Source organism: Notechis scutatus, chromosome 13 (assembly GCF_049901735.1).
Source record: "Notechis scutatus isolate UNSWTSFEM ecotype Mainland chromosome 13, rNotScu1.2, whole genome shotgun sequence".
NCBI classification, from domain to species: Eukaryota; Metazoa; Chordata; class Lepidosauria; order Squamata; family Elapidae; genus Notechis; species Notechis scutatus.
Genome location: NC_142021.1, coordinates 11,854,845 through 11,872,485, shown reverse-complemented (window position 1 = coordinate 11,872,485; position 17,641 = coordinate 11,854,845). Strand labels below are relative to the sequence as shown.

Genomic DNA, 17,641 nt, shown 5'->3' with positions numbered 1-17,641 from the left:
AGAAATCTTTGAATTGGGAGCTGGAATGCCCTCCTCGCATGGCAGTCGGTTCTTACGAACTTCCACCGCAAGCTCCTCTTGTGGGAGAAGAAAAGAGGGACTCATTCTGAGAATTCAGGGACTGGCTACTTGGGCCTGAGGGGGCATCGTGCCACATAGCACACCCCCGTCTGAAGTATCACCAGGCCAAAAAAAACACCTGGCAGGCAATAAGATCCCCTTTGAAGTGTGGACTGACTACAAGAACTTAGAAGCCCTGAAAACCCCAAGGAAACTAAGCAAGTGTGATGGGCTTTGTACTTCAATCGGTTCAATTTTACCCTTGGTTACTTGCCAAGGGGGAAGAATTTCCTCACTGATGCTCTTTCTTGGGTGCTTCAATATAAAAGCACCCGGGAGTAATTTATGATTTCTTGTTTGTGAATCAAGGATCCAGTTCACTGCTGATACGTTTGTGTAAAATGTGTGTGAGAGAGAGACAGAGTAAAGGTATTCTTCAAGACAAAGGGATAATTGGGTCAAATAGTTTTAAAAACTACTGATATGGGGTGTCTGCTGGATATGGTCAAAAATATATAGGTGGTAGCCAGTTAATATGATTATGATCTCTGGACACGAACTGAAAAGACAGGCTTTGTTTGCAGTGCAGAGTACAATATGACACACCAAATGTTCTTCAAATGTAAAGAGATGGATTTTGCTCTTTGAAGCTATGCAAAATTTCAGAACAAATGCGGTAGTGTTGTGATTGGTGAATTTTATGTGCTGTACAGTTCTCCAAATACAGAGATTTTGCAGTTCAAGAGTTAAAGTTTGGTACAAAGTACAGTTTCCTTTGGATAACTATTTTCTGAGAGAAAAACTTGTTTCTTTCCATAATTTAGCTTATTAAACTCCATTGTAATTTCGAGAATAGATTTTCCTTTTGTTTCTGGAAGATATAAGTAGATGATTACACTTGAAACGGCCAGGATTCCTATAAAAATCAGAAAGCAGAAGGGACCAAGATATTCCTGAAAACAGAGAGAAAGGAAAATTAAAATCTAAAAAAGGCACACAGTGTTGCATTCTTCAGTGTTTAAATTTAAAGACGGTGGATCTAGTTTATTAAACAAGCCCTGTGTTTTTCTATTTCATATTATTGTGCAGCTAAGCTAGTGTGTATATCCGGTCCTTTTGGTGACTCTGGTGCATTGGCCAAATCAAGTTACTCTTACCACCATGAATGGGAAGATCATCCCAAGCAGAAAGAGCCCCATCCAGTTGATAAATCCCACAATTACAAAGGCAGATGGACGGTATGTTTGATTGAAGATTTCCACCATAACTGATATTGTGGCACCAGCTAGCAAAGAGGGAGAGAAAGAATACCTAATATGACAGAGTCAGTGCTCTTGGGAGGCCTCCAGCTGTGGGAAGAGCGAAGAGAAAGGTTTTCTTGTAGCTATGGATGGACCGGGCGAGGATAGATGTGTTTTTGAGGGCAGCAAGAATAAGTCATCTTGGGATCCTGCTGCTCTTCATTCCTGAAATTGGGTGAGCAGCCTTATTGTACTCTTACTAGGAACTCATCATTCCAGAAAACATTGTCCCTGGGGAGGATTAAGGGACACAACTCAGCTCAGATATTCAGTGACTAACAACAGAAAAGCAGGTTGCTTAAAGCAGAGTTATAAGGTCCTTGACCACAAACTCCATTTATTTAGTTGTCAAATTTGTATGCCAGCTGACTCCCAGTGATTAAGCTGCTTGCAACATTCAAAAGAAGGAAATTACAATAAAATCAATTAAAGTGGGGGGTGGAGAAATACAAGATGGCAAGAATGATAGACTGGAAATGAAGCAAAGGATCCCTCTCTTACTTGCCAAAGACCTGGGTGAAGAGCCAGGTTCATGGCTCCTCTAAACAATAGTGGAGTGTGGGTCTTCTGGATCTTAAGGAGACCCTCATTCCAGAGGGCCAGGATTGGTACAGAGCAGGTGAGATTCTGTGGTCCTGATAAATGATGTTTAATCATCGGAACCTGGAGTGTGCCAACAGATCAAAATAGCTACACAGATACTGTGGGAGACAGGCGGTCCCTCGAGTAACCAAGCCCTAAGTGTATGGCTTTAGAAGTAGTGAATTGCACTAGGAAGCAGGCTGGCAATCAGTACAGCTCGTGAAGCAGAGGTGTTACATGGGCGTCTTGAAGCATGCTTGTCACCGCGCCACTGTATTCTGGACCAGTTGGAATTTCCAGGGGAGTCCTCAAGTGCAGCCCCACGGAGACTGCATTGCAGTAGTCAAGATGAAAGGTGACCAGATCATCAGTGACTATCTGAAGCACCCCTGGATCTAGGAAAGAGCACAACTAGCATGCCAGAGGAAACTATGGAAAGACCTTTCTGGCTATAGCTACCACCTCTTTTTGAGCTGGAGCTGTGAGCCCAGGAAGATCCCCAAATTGTGTACCACACCTGAAAGGGGAGTGCAATTCCATTCAAGATGAAAGACTGAATATCTGCAGGTCTGGGTGGCCCTGGCCCCCCACAGCCGTTCGATCTTGGGTGGGAGATGGTTCTTCCCCATCCAAGCCTGTACAGCAATCTGTCCAGGGTGGAGATACTCACAAGGTCCAATTCCATAGAAGACGACAAAGAGGAAGATGAAAACGACACTCAAGTAGTGCATCCAAAAGAAGCGATGCTAGAAAGGAAAAAGGCTCCTTTAAATGTAACAGCAACCACACTCTGATTCCTGACTTTTGTTAAGGCAGTCGGAGATTTGAGGTGTCAAATTGGATTAATTAAATTTGGCCCTCCTGATCTAGAATGGGGCTCCTGAAATATGCCCACAAAGCATATCTGAATGGTCTTCATTTTGCCATCCATCCCATTTTCTTTCTTTTTTTTAAATAATTTTTTTTATAAATTTTCCAAATTTTAAAAAACAAAAAACAAAACTTTATACATTGTTATCAACATCAAGACATCTTTTGCATTTCCTCACATTTTTCAGTATATGTATTTACTTATTCCTTTACCATTACATCTTACTCTTACTATAAATCAATACCTTTTATCCTTACATCTCAATCTTCTCCATGGTATATTTACATATTTACATATTCCCTCATTCTTTTCCTAATGGCCATTTTATTTTCTTTTTATTTCTAAGCCACTCCTACCAGGCCTCCCAGGCCCTATAATAAATTGAATCTTCTCTGTCTTTTATTTTCATCATTAGCCTGTCCATCTCTATACAATCTATTATTTTTTTTAATCACCATGCCTTCTGGTGGAGCCATCCATCCCATTTTCATTTTGCTATACCTTACCATTGCCAGAAGCAGACACTTCTGCTTTTGCCAGAAAAAAACAACACTAAAATACCTCCCTTACTTGGAATGAAAGGGTTACTGTGAGTGCAGCCAACACCAACACCATGGCAGCATATCCTCCCCACAGCAGAGGCTTCCGCCCAAAACGCTCAATCAGGGAACTCTGAAATGCAGAAGGAAATAAAGAGAAAATACATTTTGACGGGCCAATTGTGGGAATGCTAACAAGTATTCTCCAAAATCTTAATTAACAGTATAAAGAGTTGGAAGGGACCTTGGAGGTCTTCTAGATCAACCCCCTGATCAAGCAGGAGACATTAGACCATTTCAGACAAATTGGACGGTTGTCTAATCTCTAAAACATACATAATTGCAGCCATGCAGATGATGCAAATCACGTCATATCTGTCTCACAGAAAACCAACTATCAGCCAAGAATAACCTACCATCTTCAATCTGATTTGAGAAAAAAGAAGACATGGTTCTGCCCATCTTTAATAAGGTCCTCCCTTCTTGCATGTCCTCTTGAACTTACACACAGAATGGATGAGAAGCACTCGCAGATGCCAACACCCAGGGCAATGTATGGAATGAGGGTTTCTTCAAACTGGGCTGTGCGAAAAACTTCAAACGAGTAGAAGTAGATCTAGAAAAGAACAAAAAACGAGAAGATAGGCAGAGTTTTTAGAAAGGAAGAAAAAGAAGAGGAGGGTTATTAATTTTTTTGGTTTTTAGAAAAGGGGCCTTGGGTCCAGTTGATAACACCTCATTTTAAGTAGGGGAGATTAATGTCCAAATCCGCCTGCACCAAATAAAACATTTTTTTTTCTTAAATGGTTCTATGATCTTGCCAACCTGGGTTTTGTGATGGGCTGAGCCACAGGTTGCGTTACTCTCTGCCAACAGTGATAGGGGACAGCAGCAGTTGTGGGATTCCTCGGAGCAAAGACTCAACTGCATTGATGCCACACAGCTGCAGGGTGCTCATGACGGTCATCATCACATACAACTGCCAGCGCAGTGATTGGGACTTCAGCACTTCTAGGACGCGGAGGCTTTTCGTGCCAGACATGGCTGCCTTTTCCCTCTTGATATCGTCAATCTCGGCTTGGTGGTCTCCCTCGCCCCAGAGCTGTTTGATGGCTGTGGAAAGAAGGACACGTGTGATGGCTCCCTTGTGTCCCTTTGCCCACTTGGGTGACCCTAGGTCAATATATATACTTGATATTGAGATATGGACAATCCATCCATTATGGAGATGGGGCAAAGTTCTGAGTTAATATTTATGTCTAAGATTGATAAATTATTGCCAGCTGTTTTAAGTGTATACAAAATCTGAATATAATACTGTAAAAAATTCTTACAATACTGTAAAAACAGTAAAGAGTATGAAACACACTCTTCATTGATTAGTTATCAAAGGCCTGCCAGAAAAGCTAGTCATAAGTATTTTTTGAGATGGGGGAACCCTTTCTTGTCCTTAGGTCTGATCCTAATCTGACCCTGAATCTGACCAAAAGGTGCAAAAAGCATTTGAGGCAATTTTGCCTCTGAACCGAACCTATGCCACTGGGATCCGTTGAGAACTTTCCTAGTAGAGACAGGATGTTATTTTTGGAGCTGTTCTCTTGTGCCTGTATTTCAAGAAAAGTAAGTCCAGCTAAATGTAACTACTGTATACTAGTTAGGATAAGGAGTTTTAGCCATCAGAGTAGCTTTCAAAACATGGTGTAATCATATCGAGGGAGCCTGGCATAAAAACTGACCATCAGAATTTGGAGTACCTGAATCCACTCGTAAACCTAACCAGGGAAGCTTAGATAATCCCTGTTTTTCTCTCCATCTGATTTCCAAGTTTTACATTCCAAGTAACTACAATAAGCAAGCTGACATTTTATCCTGGAAACCTGAATACAATTAAGCTGATTATGTTGCTCCCTTCAAAGTGTCATTCTGTAAGAAATGTTCACATCTATCAACATATCTGATGATTTGAAGGATTTTCAAGAACAGGTGCACAAGAATCCTTATGCTTAAAACTGCATAACATCTGAATGGTATTTTAGAACAACCATTTACCTTGTTTTCTAAATTTCCGGCAAGATAATTGGATGGAACATTTGCCAATTGCAGAATATGCATACAATAGTGCACATCATATAACAATTCATATGTCTCTTCCCTACTAAGTATGGTGTCCCTGGTTCTCATTTTCACAAGCCCCTTATTCAAATTCAGCAGTGAAGAACTTTAAGAATTGGTGATTTATCAAGTCTTGCAAGATCAACTTCAGATAGCTAAAGAGACTTACAAAGGATTTGCAGACAAGCATCATGAACCGGATCCCAGTTTACAAACAGGCAATTAAGTCTGGATTTCTACTCGACATGCTGCCTCCTTGCAAAAAATTAGGCCACAAATTTATTAGTCCCTTTCCTATGGAAGCTGCAATTAATCTTGTGCACCAAGTCAAGCTACCTGCCTCTATCAAGGTGTGTTTCATATTGTTCCCTTCTACTTTCCTTCTTGCTTGAGCAAGTTCCTTTCATTTTTCATTCCTCTTCTGCCTCCCAAGTTGCTTCCATCCTGGACTCTCCGTTGAATTGCACTCAAGAAGAAACTGGTAACCAAAGCAGCCTTTGTAGACATGGTATTGCCCAGTAAGTGCAAGTGCTAGATTTGTCATCAGCTATTTGTTCTTACCTACTTCCATGGTTTCATTGCTTTTCAACACTTCTTCCTTTGTTAGATCATTGCATATATTTTGGCTACCCTTAGTGTACCTTCACCATGGGGTACAATAAAGAGCGGGTCAACCTATTCTCCAAAGCACCTGAGAGGCAGGACATGAAGTAACGGATGAAAATTTATCGAGGAAATTATCCAGCCTAGAACTTTCCTGACAGTGAGAACAATTAGCAATTAACCAACTTCTCTCCAGAAGCCGTGGGTGCTCTTATCACTGGATAGAGATTGGACAGCCATTTGTCCAGAACAGTATAGGGTTCCCTGTTTATGCAGAGGGTTGGACTAGGAGATTTCCAATGTCTCTTCCAACCCTATTAAGGTCACTACATGGTTGATGATTGATTTGCCAAGCTTTTGATCTAGTGCTTCTAGTTCGTTTTGTGTCTGGTATATAATTACTGCAAAGGATTTAAGAAGTGGTCTGATTCAAGTGTTGATGGTTTAAATAGTATTTCCACCATTAAGCATCAATTTCAGGACTTTCCCTATGCTTTCTGTATAGTCCTAGGTTATACTGTATTGACCTCCAAGTGCCTAATGCTATTTGATTGTTAGAGACCGCATTCTCTGTGGTGAAACTTAATTTGTTTTCAACTGGCATTTTAATTCCATCATGTTTTAACCAATTTTCAGTTCAGGAGCATTGGCATAGCAATGGAAACAGATAATTTTCTCAGGGTTTCCTTGGTGGCTGCTCTACCAGGTATCAGGCAGGGCAGTTTGATATTCTCTTCCCACTTCCTATCTTTGTAAGATCAGATCCTGCCCCCTCCTCTCTCTCCTCAGCTGTGTTAATGGTCCTGCTTGCCCCCAAGGCAGAGGACAGCTGGACTTGAGACGCTTCCAAGTGTAACAGCATATTCCAGCCCTGTTCCCCTTTTGTCTGAGAAGAAAGATCCTCCTACCTTTCAGGAAGGCCTCTTCGTTGCCTTTCTGTATCAGAAGGTACGATGGGGAGTCAGGAAAGCACGGGAGTGTCACCAATTGGATTGCGGCTGTGAGCCCACTAAAAGCCAACAGCAGCGGCCACAAGGACTCTGAGCCCAAAATTTCCCTGCGGAAAAAGGAAGAACATAATTTGTCCTGCACTATGCGAGAGAAGGTTTTGGCTTTTCTCCACCAGACTTTATTTGCTCACTACAGTATTCGCCACACTTTGTGAGTCTCTGCAGAGTCAAGGACACTCAGCAGGGATGATGGAGTTTTTACTTTGCTACATTGATGACCACAAGGAATGGATCTCATCTCTGTTTCAAGGGCCATTGAGCCAGCACTGTCCGAAGACATTTCCAAGGCCGGCGTAATGTCATGGAGCACTGCTAGCTTCCCACCAAAATGGTACCTACTGTATTTATCTACTCATCATATCACGTGGAGCTTGGGTCTCGAACCTGGGCTGTGGGTTTCCCAGCTGACTCAAGCCCAGTGTCTTTACCACTGAGCCAGTGTGCCACCCAGCATGGATAAGATGGAGGGAGATGATGCAATCTTCTTCCCTCCTTCACCAAGCAAAAATGGAAGAAAATCCCTCCTCTAAGGATTGAATGGCATTTAAAATTTAATTTTAAACCAAAATAGACAATCCAGATTTGTGTAAATAGCAAATAACCTGTGTAATTATCAGCCAGTGTGAAAGTAATATATTTATTGTTGCTATTTTAAAAGATGGGAATCAGATCTGAGATTTTCCTTTTCACTGGAAAGTCACTCTTATTGTAAGCAATACAAGACCGCACTGTTTGGTCTATTTGAAATTCTGTGGAATGAAATTGCACCCAAGGTGGAAAACCTGAGATTCTACAACATGTTCCTGAGTTTATTATAACATTTTCAAAATATTTTTGCCTCATTTGTATTTGGATTATTTATTTTAGAGGACAAAAGAGATGGCTGATCAGATTTCTATTGCACAGCAATTATCAAGATAATATTCATGTAACATTTTCGTATCTTTAGGTTCAAAGCCAAATGCTCCAGTTTCAACTGAAATGAAAAATTGTGAAATTTAAAGCTTAAATTAAGTGTTCACCATTTAAATCTGGTGATTTAAATGGCTTTCAGAGAGTGTATTTTGGAAAGGGACTTACCCAAGACCAATGATTTGTCCTGCAACTTTGCCTAATGTCAGAAAAACAGCAACCGTGGCATTTGTAAATCCCCGCAACTTCTTTGGCGAAATCTCTCCCACATATTGAGGATGAATGTTGAAAGAAAAGCCTTCAGAAAGGAAAAGGGTTGCAAAGAAGAGTGTTGAAGAATTGGCCAGCATGTCATCTAAGAGGTCATGTCACTAAAACCATCTTACATTGTCAAGAGGCATTACTGAGTTATGGGTAGTGAAGGATTACAGTGACACCAGGCGAATCAGAAAGGGCTAAAGAGAGGGAGAGGCCTGTGCCAAGGAGGGCTCTGAGTTAACCACTCTTGAATCAGCCTCTCCTCCAGAATATTTGATCACAGCAGAACTTTGCCCGTGTTGAGTCAATGGACTTGCTCACGCTTAAAAGATAGCCAACAGCTACCAATGCCAATCCCATATAGCTACCAATGCCAATCCCATAGAGGAGGCGTCCAAGGAGGATCATCTCAAAAGACTTGGCCATCTTGCTGAAACCCATGAACAGGGCAGCCGTCAGCATGATCAGGTTGGTGAACATCTGGCATTTCTTTCTGCAACAGAAGGTGCAGGGGTGTCAGTGAGGGACAGGCATTTCAAGGGTTTTTGTTTTTTTTCCAGCAAAGCACAGCTCTATAAGCAGCACACATTGAATTGTTTTTGGTTTCTATTGGAGACTTATAATTTTCAAAGCACCAGGCAGCACATGGTATCCAAGCTGACTCCTGCACTCTCAAAGGAGAATGCTAACCACCAGCAAAGGAAAAACAGGGCTATTCAAATTTGGTTTTGATTTAGTCTTCAAGAATGATAAAAACCAAGTTACGTCTTTCCCTAGAAAATTGTGGAGAGCAGGATGGAAGGACAAGATCAACGCATAATCGATGTCCCTATAGACAGGTAGTCTTTGATTAACGGTAGTAGTTGGGACTGGATTTTCCATCACTAAGCGATGTAATCCTAATATGCGATGGCAATTCCAGCACTCCTGTTACTACCATTAAGTGAGGATCAAGAGTCATTAAGCAAGGATCTCCCCACAACTTCCTGCTGGCTTGCAAGAAGCAAGGTTGGTGGAGAAGCTGGCAGGAAGATGCAGATTGGGCGGAGAGGTAAGAGGCTGCTGCCAAGTGTGAGAGGGAGGGTGAAGGCTGGCAAGGGGCAATCTGAGTGGGTTGAGGCTTGGGATGCTGCAGGGCACAGGAGGACGCATGAGGGGCCAGTGAGGGGCAGCGCGAGTGCTGCAGGGGCTGCTGCAGGAGGACAGGGCTGGGGGGGGGGAACTTGTGAACTTTTCTGCTGGCTTCCTCATTGCCTTTGCTTGAGGCAAGACAGCAACAAAGCTTGCAAATGGTGCTCTTGTGATTGCTGGAGCTTGTAACTGTTCTATGTACGAGCCAGTTGCCAAGCACCCTGCTGAGGAAGCTGGAATCTTGGGGACCACTTGCAACTACCACTCATGCAGCAGCATTGTGACTTTGGTTGCTGAACAAGTGGTTATTAATCAAGAACGACATATAAGGAGGATTCAGAGGCAGGGAGTCCTTGAATTAAAACAACAAGCCTCAGATCTCCATTAGTAAGTGAGGGGCTCACTAATTGAGTTGTGCCACTAATTGAGTTGTGCCACTAATTGAGTTGTGCCACCATTTTTTGCCAGAGTTGTTAAGTGAATCATGCAGTCATTAAGCAAATCTGGCTTCCCCATTGACTTTGCTTGTTGGAAGCTGGCTGGGAAGGGGTCACAAATGGTGGTCACATGATCCCAGGGACAGTGCAGCTGTCACAAATACATGCCAATTGCTGAAAAATTGATCCTGTGATCATGGGAATATTGCAACAGTTGTAAGCGTGAAAACCAATTTTGTGTCACTTTTTCAGGGTAGTTAGTACCTTTGGTCACTAAATTGGTCGGGGACTATAATCTCAGGTTTATAGGCTTATTGAAGGACAGGAAGGAAAATTGAGAGAGATTGAAGGCACTGGAACATTTAATATTTAGCCCCAAGGAAGGAATATTGGAGGGCAGCATTGTGGCCACCATCTCGACTTTTAGTTTGACCGTACCGTGTGAACACCCTGAATTAGGGCGCCAAAGGGCTACAATCAATGTAGAGTTTCAAACATTTTGAACACTTGGTACTTGGAGATAACAAGGGCCATACTATAAACAGATCTAACTAGTGAAGAAGTTACTTTCTATATTTTGTGGTGAGGTATCCACAACAGACACTCCCTACGAGACCTCCAATCCCGTAACTGGATACTATGAAGGACCACAACAAGATAACATTCTCTTGAGGCAGTGGTGAGCCATGTCGTTCCAGCCAGGTCTCATTAATGAATTTTTTAATATGCTGTGAATAAAGAAAATGCATTCATTTTACAGTTAATGAGTTTCTTCACTTTTTTCCCACGAGTTTACCTATTAGCCACCCTAGCACAATGCCCCAGCCACCCCCACCCCTCTGGCCACCACAGGTCCCGCAACTCCAGGAGGCCGAACCTTCTCTGCCCCTGGCTTAAAGCGGCAATGTTTGGACTGAAGGAAAAGCCCATAGAAAGGAAGGGGCACCAACGCTTACCATGGAGGGATAGTTGATTACAGAAATGTGAAACCCATAAGGGAAGCTGCCCCCAATTCCCAGTACGAGGATCATCTGGAATAGTCCCCGGTATTGAATCTGGAAAGAGAAAAGATGTTAAGGCTTCTAGCGTTGGACACCAGTTTCCTACTGAAGCTATATCCTCAAAGTCACCCCCTCCCTCCCTCACACCCATGCACACAACTTGAGAAAGGGGAAGGGCATCCGCAAGGCTGGATCGGGGCCTAGAATAACATGCAGCTTTCCGTGACTGACTCTTCCTTTAGGACAGCGGTTCTCAACCTTCCTAATGCCGCGACCCTGTAATACAGTTCCTCATGTTGTGGTGACCCCCAACCATAAAATTATTTTCATTGCTACTTCATAACTGTAATTTTGGTACTGTTATGAATTGTAATGTAAATAATATATCACAATAGCTTTAATAATACAAAAGATGATACATGGCATAGTTCAGTCAATACAGTTCATTAAAGTTTCCTATGATTTACCATTCCTGTGTTGTTGTTTTTACATACCTGTTACTATCACAAGGGGGCAGTTTTCACATCAACCACAGCTCAATATAAAAAGACCGATAGGGCATCCAGATTAAGTTCCCATGGTACAGATTTTTTTTTTGCAGTAATTGATGATTTTACAGTACATCATTTTACATTTACCCAGTAATTATAATTCATGAAGTGTCATTTTGCCTCCAATACTGCTGCTTTCAACACCGTAGCTGCTTTTAACAGAGTAGCTGCTTTCAACACAGTAGCTGCTCTCTACACATGTGTGACTGGTCCGCATAAGTACATTATGACGCCAACCCTGTCACATGCACCTGTATTTGTACGGGGTGTATGCGGTGAGGTTGGCGCGATGATGTCATCACGCCAGGTATTGGTATGTGGTCGTATCTGCATGTGGGCGGACCCGCCTGGAGACGGATAGAGGAGCGGTGTCTCGGTTCCTAAGACCATCGAAAATATGTGTTTTCCGATGGTCTTAGGCGATCCCTGTGAAAGGGTCGATCGACCCCCAAAGGGGTCACGACCCACAGGTTGAGAACTGCTGCTTTAGGGGGTCCCCAGGGCAAGGTGCCAAATTCACCTCCCCCTCCCACTCAGGCTGAACCTCCTGGCAACCTCTGTCCAGCTGGAGATTTTGCAGCCCTTCCGCCAACAAACTCTTCCCTTCGGGCACAAAGAGAAAAGTGTTTTGGGACCTTCTCACTCAGAAATACAGAATTCCATGTGCCAATCCTGAGATATAATGGGCAGCTGCAGATATGGTAGGAGGAGGAGAGTCATGGTACACAGACGTGTACACAGACATTCAAAGGAAACGGGAAGCATCTTTTCAGACTATTTGATGAGAAGGCATAGCCTTTTGTGAACTACAGTTTACTTCAACAGAGCTCATAAAACATGCCTTTTTAAGGCAAGATGGTTGAGACCTTTTTAACAACCAGTGGTGGGCTGTAACCAGTTAACAACCGGTTCTGTTAGCACGTGCTTCGCACCTGCACAAAGTGTTCAAAATACACCAATTTGAAGCTCGACAGCTTACCTTCTAGGGCAGCCCTGTGGTAAGTCAAACAGCGGAGGTGCAGAAATCCACTGTGCCACGCAAGTCAGCTGAGCTGAAAAACGTGGAAATGTAGGACAGGATAGGGTGGGGATGGGTGAGCGGGCCCAGCTGATTGTCGGAGCTACCAGTTGGCTAGAACCGATTCAAACTGGCAGCATCCCACCCCTGATAACAACATCGTTGCTCTTCTGATGTAGAATATAGAACAGCACATTCAGAGGTGGTATTCGGCTCATTGGGACCGGTTCTGGCGTACCTGTGTAGCGGAACGTTTGAGTAGTTTGGAGAACCGGCAAATACCACCTCTGGCTGGCCCCACCTCTGCCTGCCGGCTTGCCCCACCTCCGCCCACCGGGGTTGCCATTCAGGGTGGGGAGGCTGCGTGACTGGGAGCCACACTAATCAGCTGGGAGGCAGCAATGGACCAGCAGCCCTAATCAGCTGGGAGGCTAGTCAGTCAGTTCAGTCAGACCTTCCAACTTTGTGAGATCTTTTTTCCCCCCAAGAAGCTGGAAGGTCTGATTGAACATTTTTTAAACTGGTGGTCACATGGTCTTCTTTTGTTGCCCTACACACAGGAGAACAGAGCTGGAAATCAGGTTAGTGAGGGAATGGTGGGTGTTTTGGAATGGGGTGGGAGTGAGGATTTTGCATTATAATGCAAAGTCCTCACTTCCACCCCATTCCAGAGCAATCACCATTCCCTCACTAAATCTAATTTCCAGCTCTGTTCTTGTGTGTGCAGGGCAACCAAAGGAGACCACGTGGCCACCAGTTTAAAAAATGTTCAATCAGACCTTCCAACTTTGTGAGATCTCCCCCCTCCAGAAGTTGGAAGGTCTGACTCAACCTTTTTTTAAACTGGTAGTCACATGGTCTTCTTTGGTTGCCCTGCACAGGAGAACGGAGCTGGAAAGCAGGTTAGTGGGGAGGGGAGGGAAGGGGGATGTTGCAGTTTATCCTTCCCCTGCCACGCCCATCAAGCCATGCCCACAGAACCGATAGTAAAAAAAATTTGAATCCCACCACTGAGCACATTGTATGGCTAGGAATTTGGCAAAGAAAACCAAAGAAGTGGATTGTCCTTAGGAAGAAAGGGGAGAATAAACATTTCCCAATACACAAGAAAAGAACTCTTTGTCGTTTGTTCCTACTGCCATCTGGTGTAAGGATGCAACCTTATTCTGGAAAGTGGTAAACCTCAGTTGGAGTGAAAAACAAAATTAAAGAAGAATGGGAGAATCTTTACATTTTATAGTTTGCTCCCTATCCCACTTCTGCTAATTCTCCAATTAATGTATAGCTTACTGATGTTACACTGTCAAGTCCCTATGCCTTCAGGCAACAACCCCCACCCGAAAAAGAGAATAATTTCCAGGGTTATTATCACCTCTTGGGTCTGTGTCTGAAGACAAAGCCAAGATCAGAGAGTCAGTTTTTTCAAGGGAAATATGTTTGGTGAAAGTCTATTTTGACTAAACTTTAACTCCTCTGGCAAACTTCTCCAGGGCTGGTACACAGGCATAAGTGTTCTCCATATACAAAAAATTATAAACCAATTAGCCTGATTAATGTCAGGGACAATATTTATGCAAAACACCTAGCCAATAAATTAAAGTTCTGGCTCATTGATAATGTGCTTGCAGAATCACAGGCAGGGCTTCTCCCCAGTTGACCATGGTGTTATATTGGATCATTTTATAAATAGCAATAAAAAAACTGTTTCCTTTCTGGCTAATTCATGCCGCTTTTGATCCTATCAACAGAAACAAACTGTAGATTAACAGATGGCTGAATTTGAAAAAAAATAAAATTGATTTTACTCATGGCATTATATACAAATAATCCAATTCAGATTACATTTACTCTAGGCACGAGTGTCAAACTCGCTGTGTCACATTGCCATCACGTCACACGTATCACAAGGTTGTTTTCCGTTTGCGGAGCTGGGGTGGGCGTGGCCTGCTCATGATGCATCTGGCCCATGGGCCGCCTGTTTGACACGACAGATAACTCCAAGATCTCTTAAAGGGTTGAAATGAGGAGGTGTGCTTGCTCTTCTCCTATTAACGATATTGTGTTGATTGCCTTTTCATCAAACGTGTTAGTCTGAGAGGATGAGATCAGACTCCCTGGTTAATAAGTAGCTAGGTAACTGCAATTGTGCACATAAGGGATGCTTTAATGCAGGGGTCTCCAAACTTGGCCACTTTTAAGACTGGTGGACTTCAACTCCCAGAATTCTCCAGCCGGCATAGCTTACTCTCTTGTAATCTCTTCCTCTACAATCTCTCTCCACTTTAGGAGGTTAAGAGAAAAAAAAGAGACAGACACGGCTGGCTGGAGAATTCTGGGAGTTGAAGTCCACAAGTCTTAAAAGTGGCCAAGTTTGGAGACCTCTGCTTTAATGGAAACTCTGCAATAAACTAATAAAGTTTAAATATGAAAAGGGAGTTTATTGAGAGAAGATAATACGCGAAAGCAAGGGTACAATCACACAGAATTTCTTAGCAAAGCTAGTTATGTACTGTCTCCTTGGATAAGCTTTTGGGTTCCAGCAGAAGGTTTCAGAGTTGGCGAGACTGTCCGGACCCACTCTTTGGATTATGCTTGTATCTTGGGCTTCAAATGGGACTCTGAAGGAGAAACTGGATTTGGGCATCCTTCTGTTCTGGAACCCACCAGCACAGTTCTTCCCCACACCCTCTTCCCTCCCTGCTGATGGCTTCCCCCAGGGACCCCACCCCCCATTGCTCCATTTCTTGACGTCTTTACTTAGCCATCAAGTCAGGAATTATCTAATGGCCAAGTCTTCCTTTCTAATGACTGTTGAATGATTAAAAAAAAAAAAAAGAACATACCAGTTTTTGCTGTTTCTGGCTTTTATGTAAGTGATATTTCCATGATGAGTATTCTTGTGGGGGAATTGAAAGCTTAATTCTATTTCAAAGGAACTCTGGTGCCATATCACAGGCCAAGCTCGCTCTCACAGACTGACCAATGTCTTCACCGCTACCCACATTGGTCACTGAACTGATCGTATAACAAGCCAAACCCAAGAAAGCTTCCATTTTGGGATGCTGAATATTTTAGAGGAAAAGTACTTCTAAGCCGTCCTTCCCACAAAATGTTTTCGTTTACACCGTTCATTTTCAAGCGGGATCCGAACATGAAGCTACAAGGGATTCCCTGGAGTTGGTCAAAAGACATGGTCTACTGAGCCTGGGACTCGAAGCAGGCTGCCCTTTCTTCTTCATCCATGCTTTTCAGACAATTTGTGTTAGATAACAGAGAATCAGAGTTGGAAAGGACCTTGTAAGTCATCTAGTCCAAACCCCCCACCCACCCACCCAAGTGGGAGACCCTACACCATTTCTGACAAATGGCCGTCCCATCTCCTTGCCTTCTGGCATTAGGTAAAGAGTTCAAAGAAGGCTCAGCTCTGGCATTGTCCCAAGGGACCTGGCTGAAGTGGCCACTCTCCAAGGAAAAGCTGGTTTGCCCCCCCATTTCTGTGACTGCAATCCAGCCAGGAGGGGAAACCCAGGATTTAACTATCATGCATGATAAAAGGGAGGGAAACGGAGGTACTGTGTTACCTAGAGTCCCAGAATATGTCCACTCACCTGCCGCTTCTGGGGCAGTCTAACTCTATGGCAGTTAGTTCTGTTGGATTGAACTGGGATTCACTTCTTGATAGACATGTGTAGGATCAGGTACTCAGAACACAAAATGCCATCATGTTCCAGTGCAATGAGGAGCCCTATCACTGAATCCCACCTCTTGTCTTTTAGACGACTCCTGTCCCAAGCCTTCTCTCCAACTCCAGCTGGTGCTCAGCATCCTCTCCCCGTGTTTCTTTGACAATACCCCCCCCCCTTCCTGGGAAATTGGGGCAGAGCTTCCAAAAAGTGGTAGGTGTTAAGGAAGTAAGAATGCCTCCCCCAGGTAGCTGGATGTCCCTGGTAGTTTCCTTCACAAGTCCTAAAGGAAAGGTGGGCTATCAAATGAACAAACCAGCAAGGAGGACACCCCCCACCCCCGTGAGGTTCAGCGCCCAGAGCTTTCCCTCTCTGGATGTGTCTGTGTAGGGATAGTAAATGATAGGTAGCCTAGTACTCACCAGATCGGAAAGGAAGCTCGCCATCTCTTAGTTAAGGAGTGAGCAGGAACTAATTTCCTGTAACTGGAAGGCACGTGGGCTGCTTCTCAAAGAAGTCTCTTACTGCAGAAATAAGCAGTTGGCCCCATTTAATTAAAGTTAAAGTTTGCCATGCAGGTTTCTAATTAATCTATTAATTTTGCTTTCTCTGCAAAGTTGGAGCTTTTGGGTTAAATAAATAATCCAGCAGTAGATACAATGACCAATTAAAGAATCAGAAACTGCCTAGCTTCTGCTAACGCCCACAGATTTAGGGAATATTTGGTCTTTGCTGTCATCAGATTATATAAATTTCCCCTTGCCTCACTGAGTCCTGAAAACCATGTGAGGTGGTTATAGAAATGAAACTTTCTGCTAGCAGTTGGTTAGAGTTGACAAGACAAATTCAGTTCTTTGGACCAAAATAATGTAATGTTAATGAAAGTTTACCTGAATACACATTTCTTTTTCTTTTTTGTCAAGCATGTGTTAGATAACAGATATAAGTATAAACATGATTATTAATACATGAAGTAGATATGACTAAAAGGGAACATTAGGATAGGGATGGTAGGCACATTGGTGCGCGTATGCACGCCCCTTACAGACCTGTTAGGAATGGGGTGAGGTCAATAGTAGACAGTAAGGTTAAAGTTTTTGGGGTTTGGGGAAGAAACCACAGAGTCAGGTAGTGTATTCCAGGCATTGACCACTCTGTTGCTGAAGTCGTATTTCCTGCAATTGAGTTTGGTGCAGTTTACCTTGAGTTTGTATCTATTGTGTGCTTGTGTATTGTTGTGGTTGAAGTTGAAGTAGTCATTGACAGATAGGACATTGCAATGGATAATTTTATTTACTATGCTTAGGTCGGACCGAAGGCAGCATAGTTCTAAGTTGTGTAGGCCTAAAATTTCAAGTCTGGTGGCATAAGGTATTCTGTTACGAGTAGAGGAGTGGAGGATTCTTCTCATGAAATATCTCTGGATGCTCTCGATTGTATTAACGTCCGATATGCAATGTGGATTCCAGACAGATGAGCTGTATTCGAGAATTGGTCTAGCAAATGTTTTGTATGCTCTAGTTAGTAGTACAATATTACCGGAGAAAAAGCTACGCAGGATTAGGTTAACAA

At 43.2% G+C, this 17,641-nt stretch overlaps 1 protein-coding gene across 1 annotated transcript; it reads right to left on the bottom strand.

The window, feature by feature from the left end:
* Positions 1-740: 740 nt before the first annotated feature.
* On the bottom strand, positions 741-16,580 carry LOC113422153 (solute carrier family 2, facilitated glucose transporter member 11-like). The gene is made up of 12 exons (XM_026682911.2): positions 16,492-16,580; positions 10,773-10,871; positions 10,384-10,544; positions 8,617-8,741; positions 8,159-8,288; positions 6,977-7,125; positions 4,279-4,466; positions 3,859-3,969; positions 3,385-3,486; positions 2,614-2,689; positions 1,218-1,345; positions 741-1,013 (listed from the first exon to the last, which is right to left on the bottom strand). The coding sequence occupies exons 1-12, from the start codon at positions 16,513-16,515 to the stop codon at positions 807-809; spliced, it is 1,500 nt and encodes a 499-aa protein (XP_026538696.1). The 5' UTR covers positions 16,516-16,580; the 3' UTR covers positions 741-806.
* Between the last annotated feature and the right edge of the window lie 1,061 nt (positions 16,581-17,641).

What these genes read in the sequence shown, in the direction of transcription:
- LOC113422153 (XM_026682911.2), bottom strand. Translation starts at nt 16,515, where the DNA reads ATGGCGAGCTTCCTTTCCGATCTG. An exon ending in CTCACCACAAAATATAGAAA is followed by an intron (nt 8,742 to 10,383) that starts GTAACTTCTTCA and finishes CTTCTGTTGCAG; the next exon opens with AAAGAAATGCCAGATGTTCA. An exon ending in GGACAAATCATTGGTCTTGG is followed by an intron (nt 7,126 to 8,158) that starts GTAAGTCCCTTT and finishes CTTTTTCCGCAG; the next exon opens with GGAAATTTTGGGCTCAGAGT.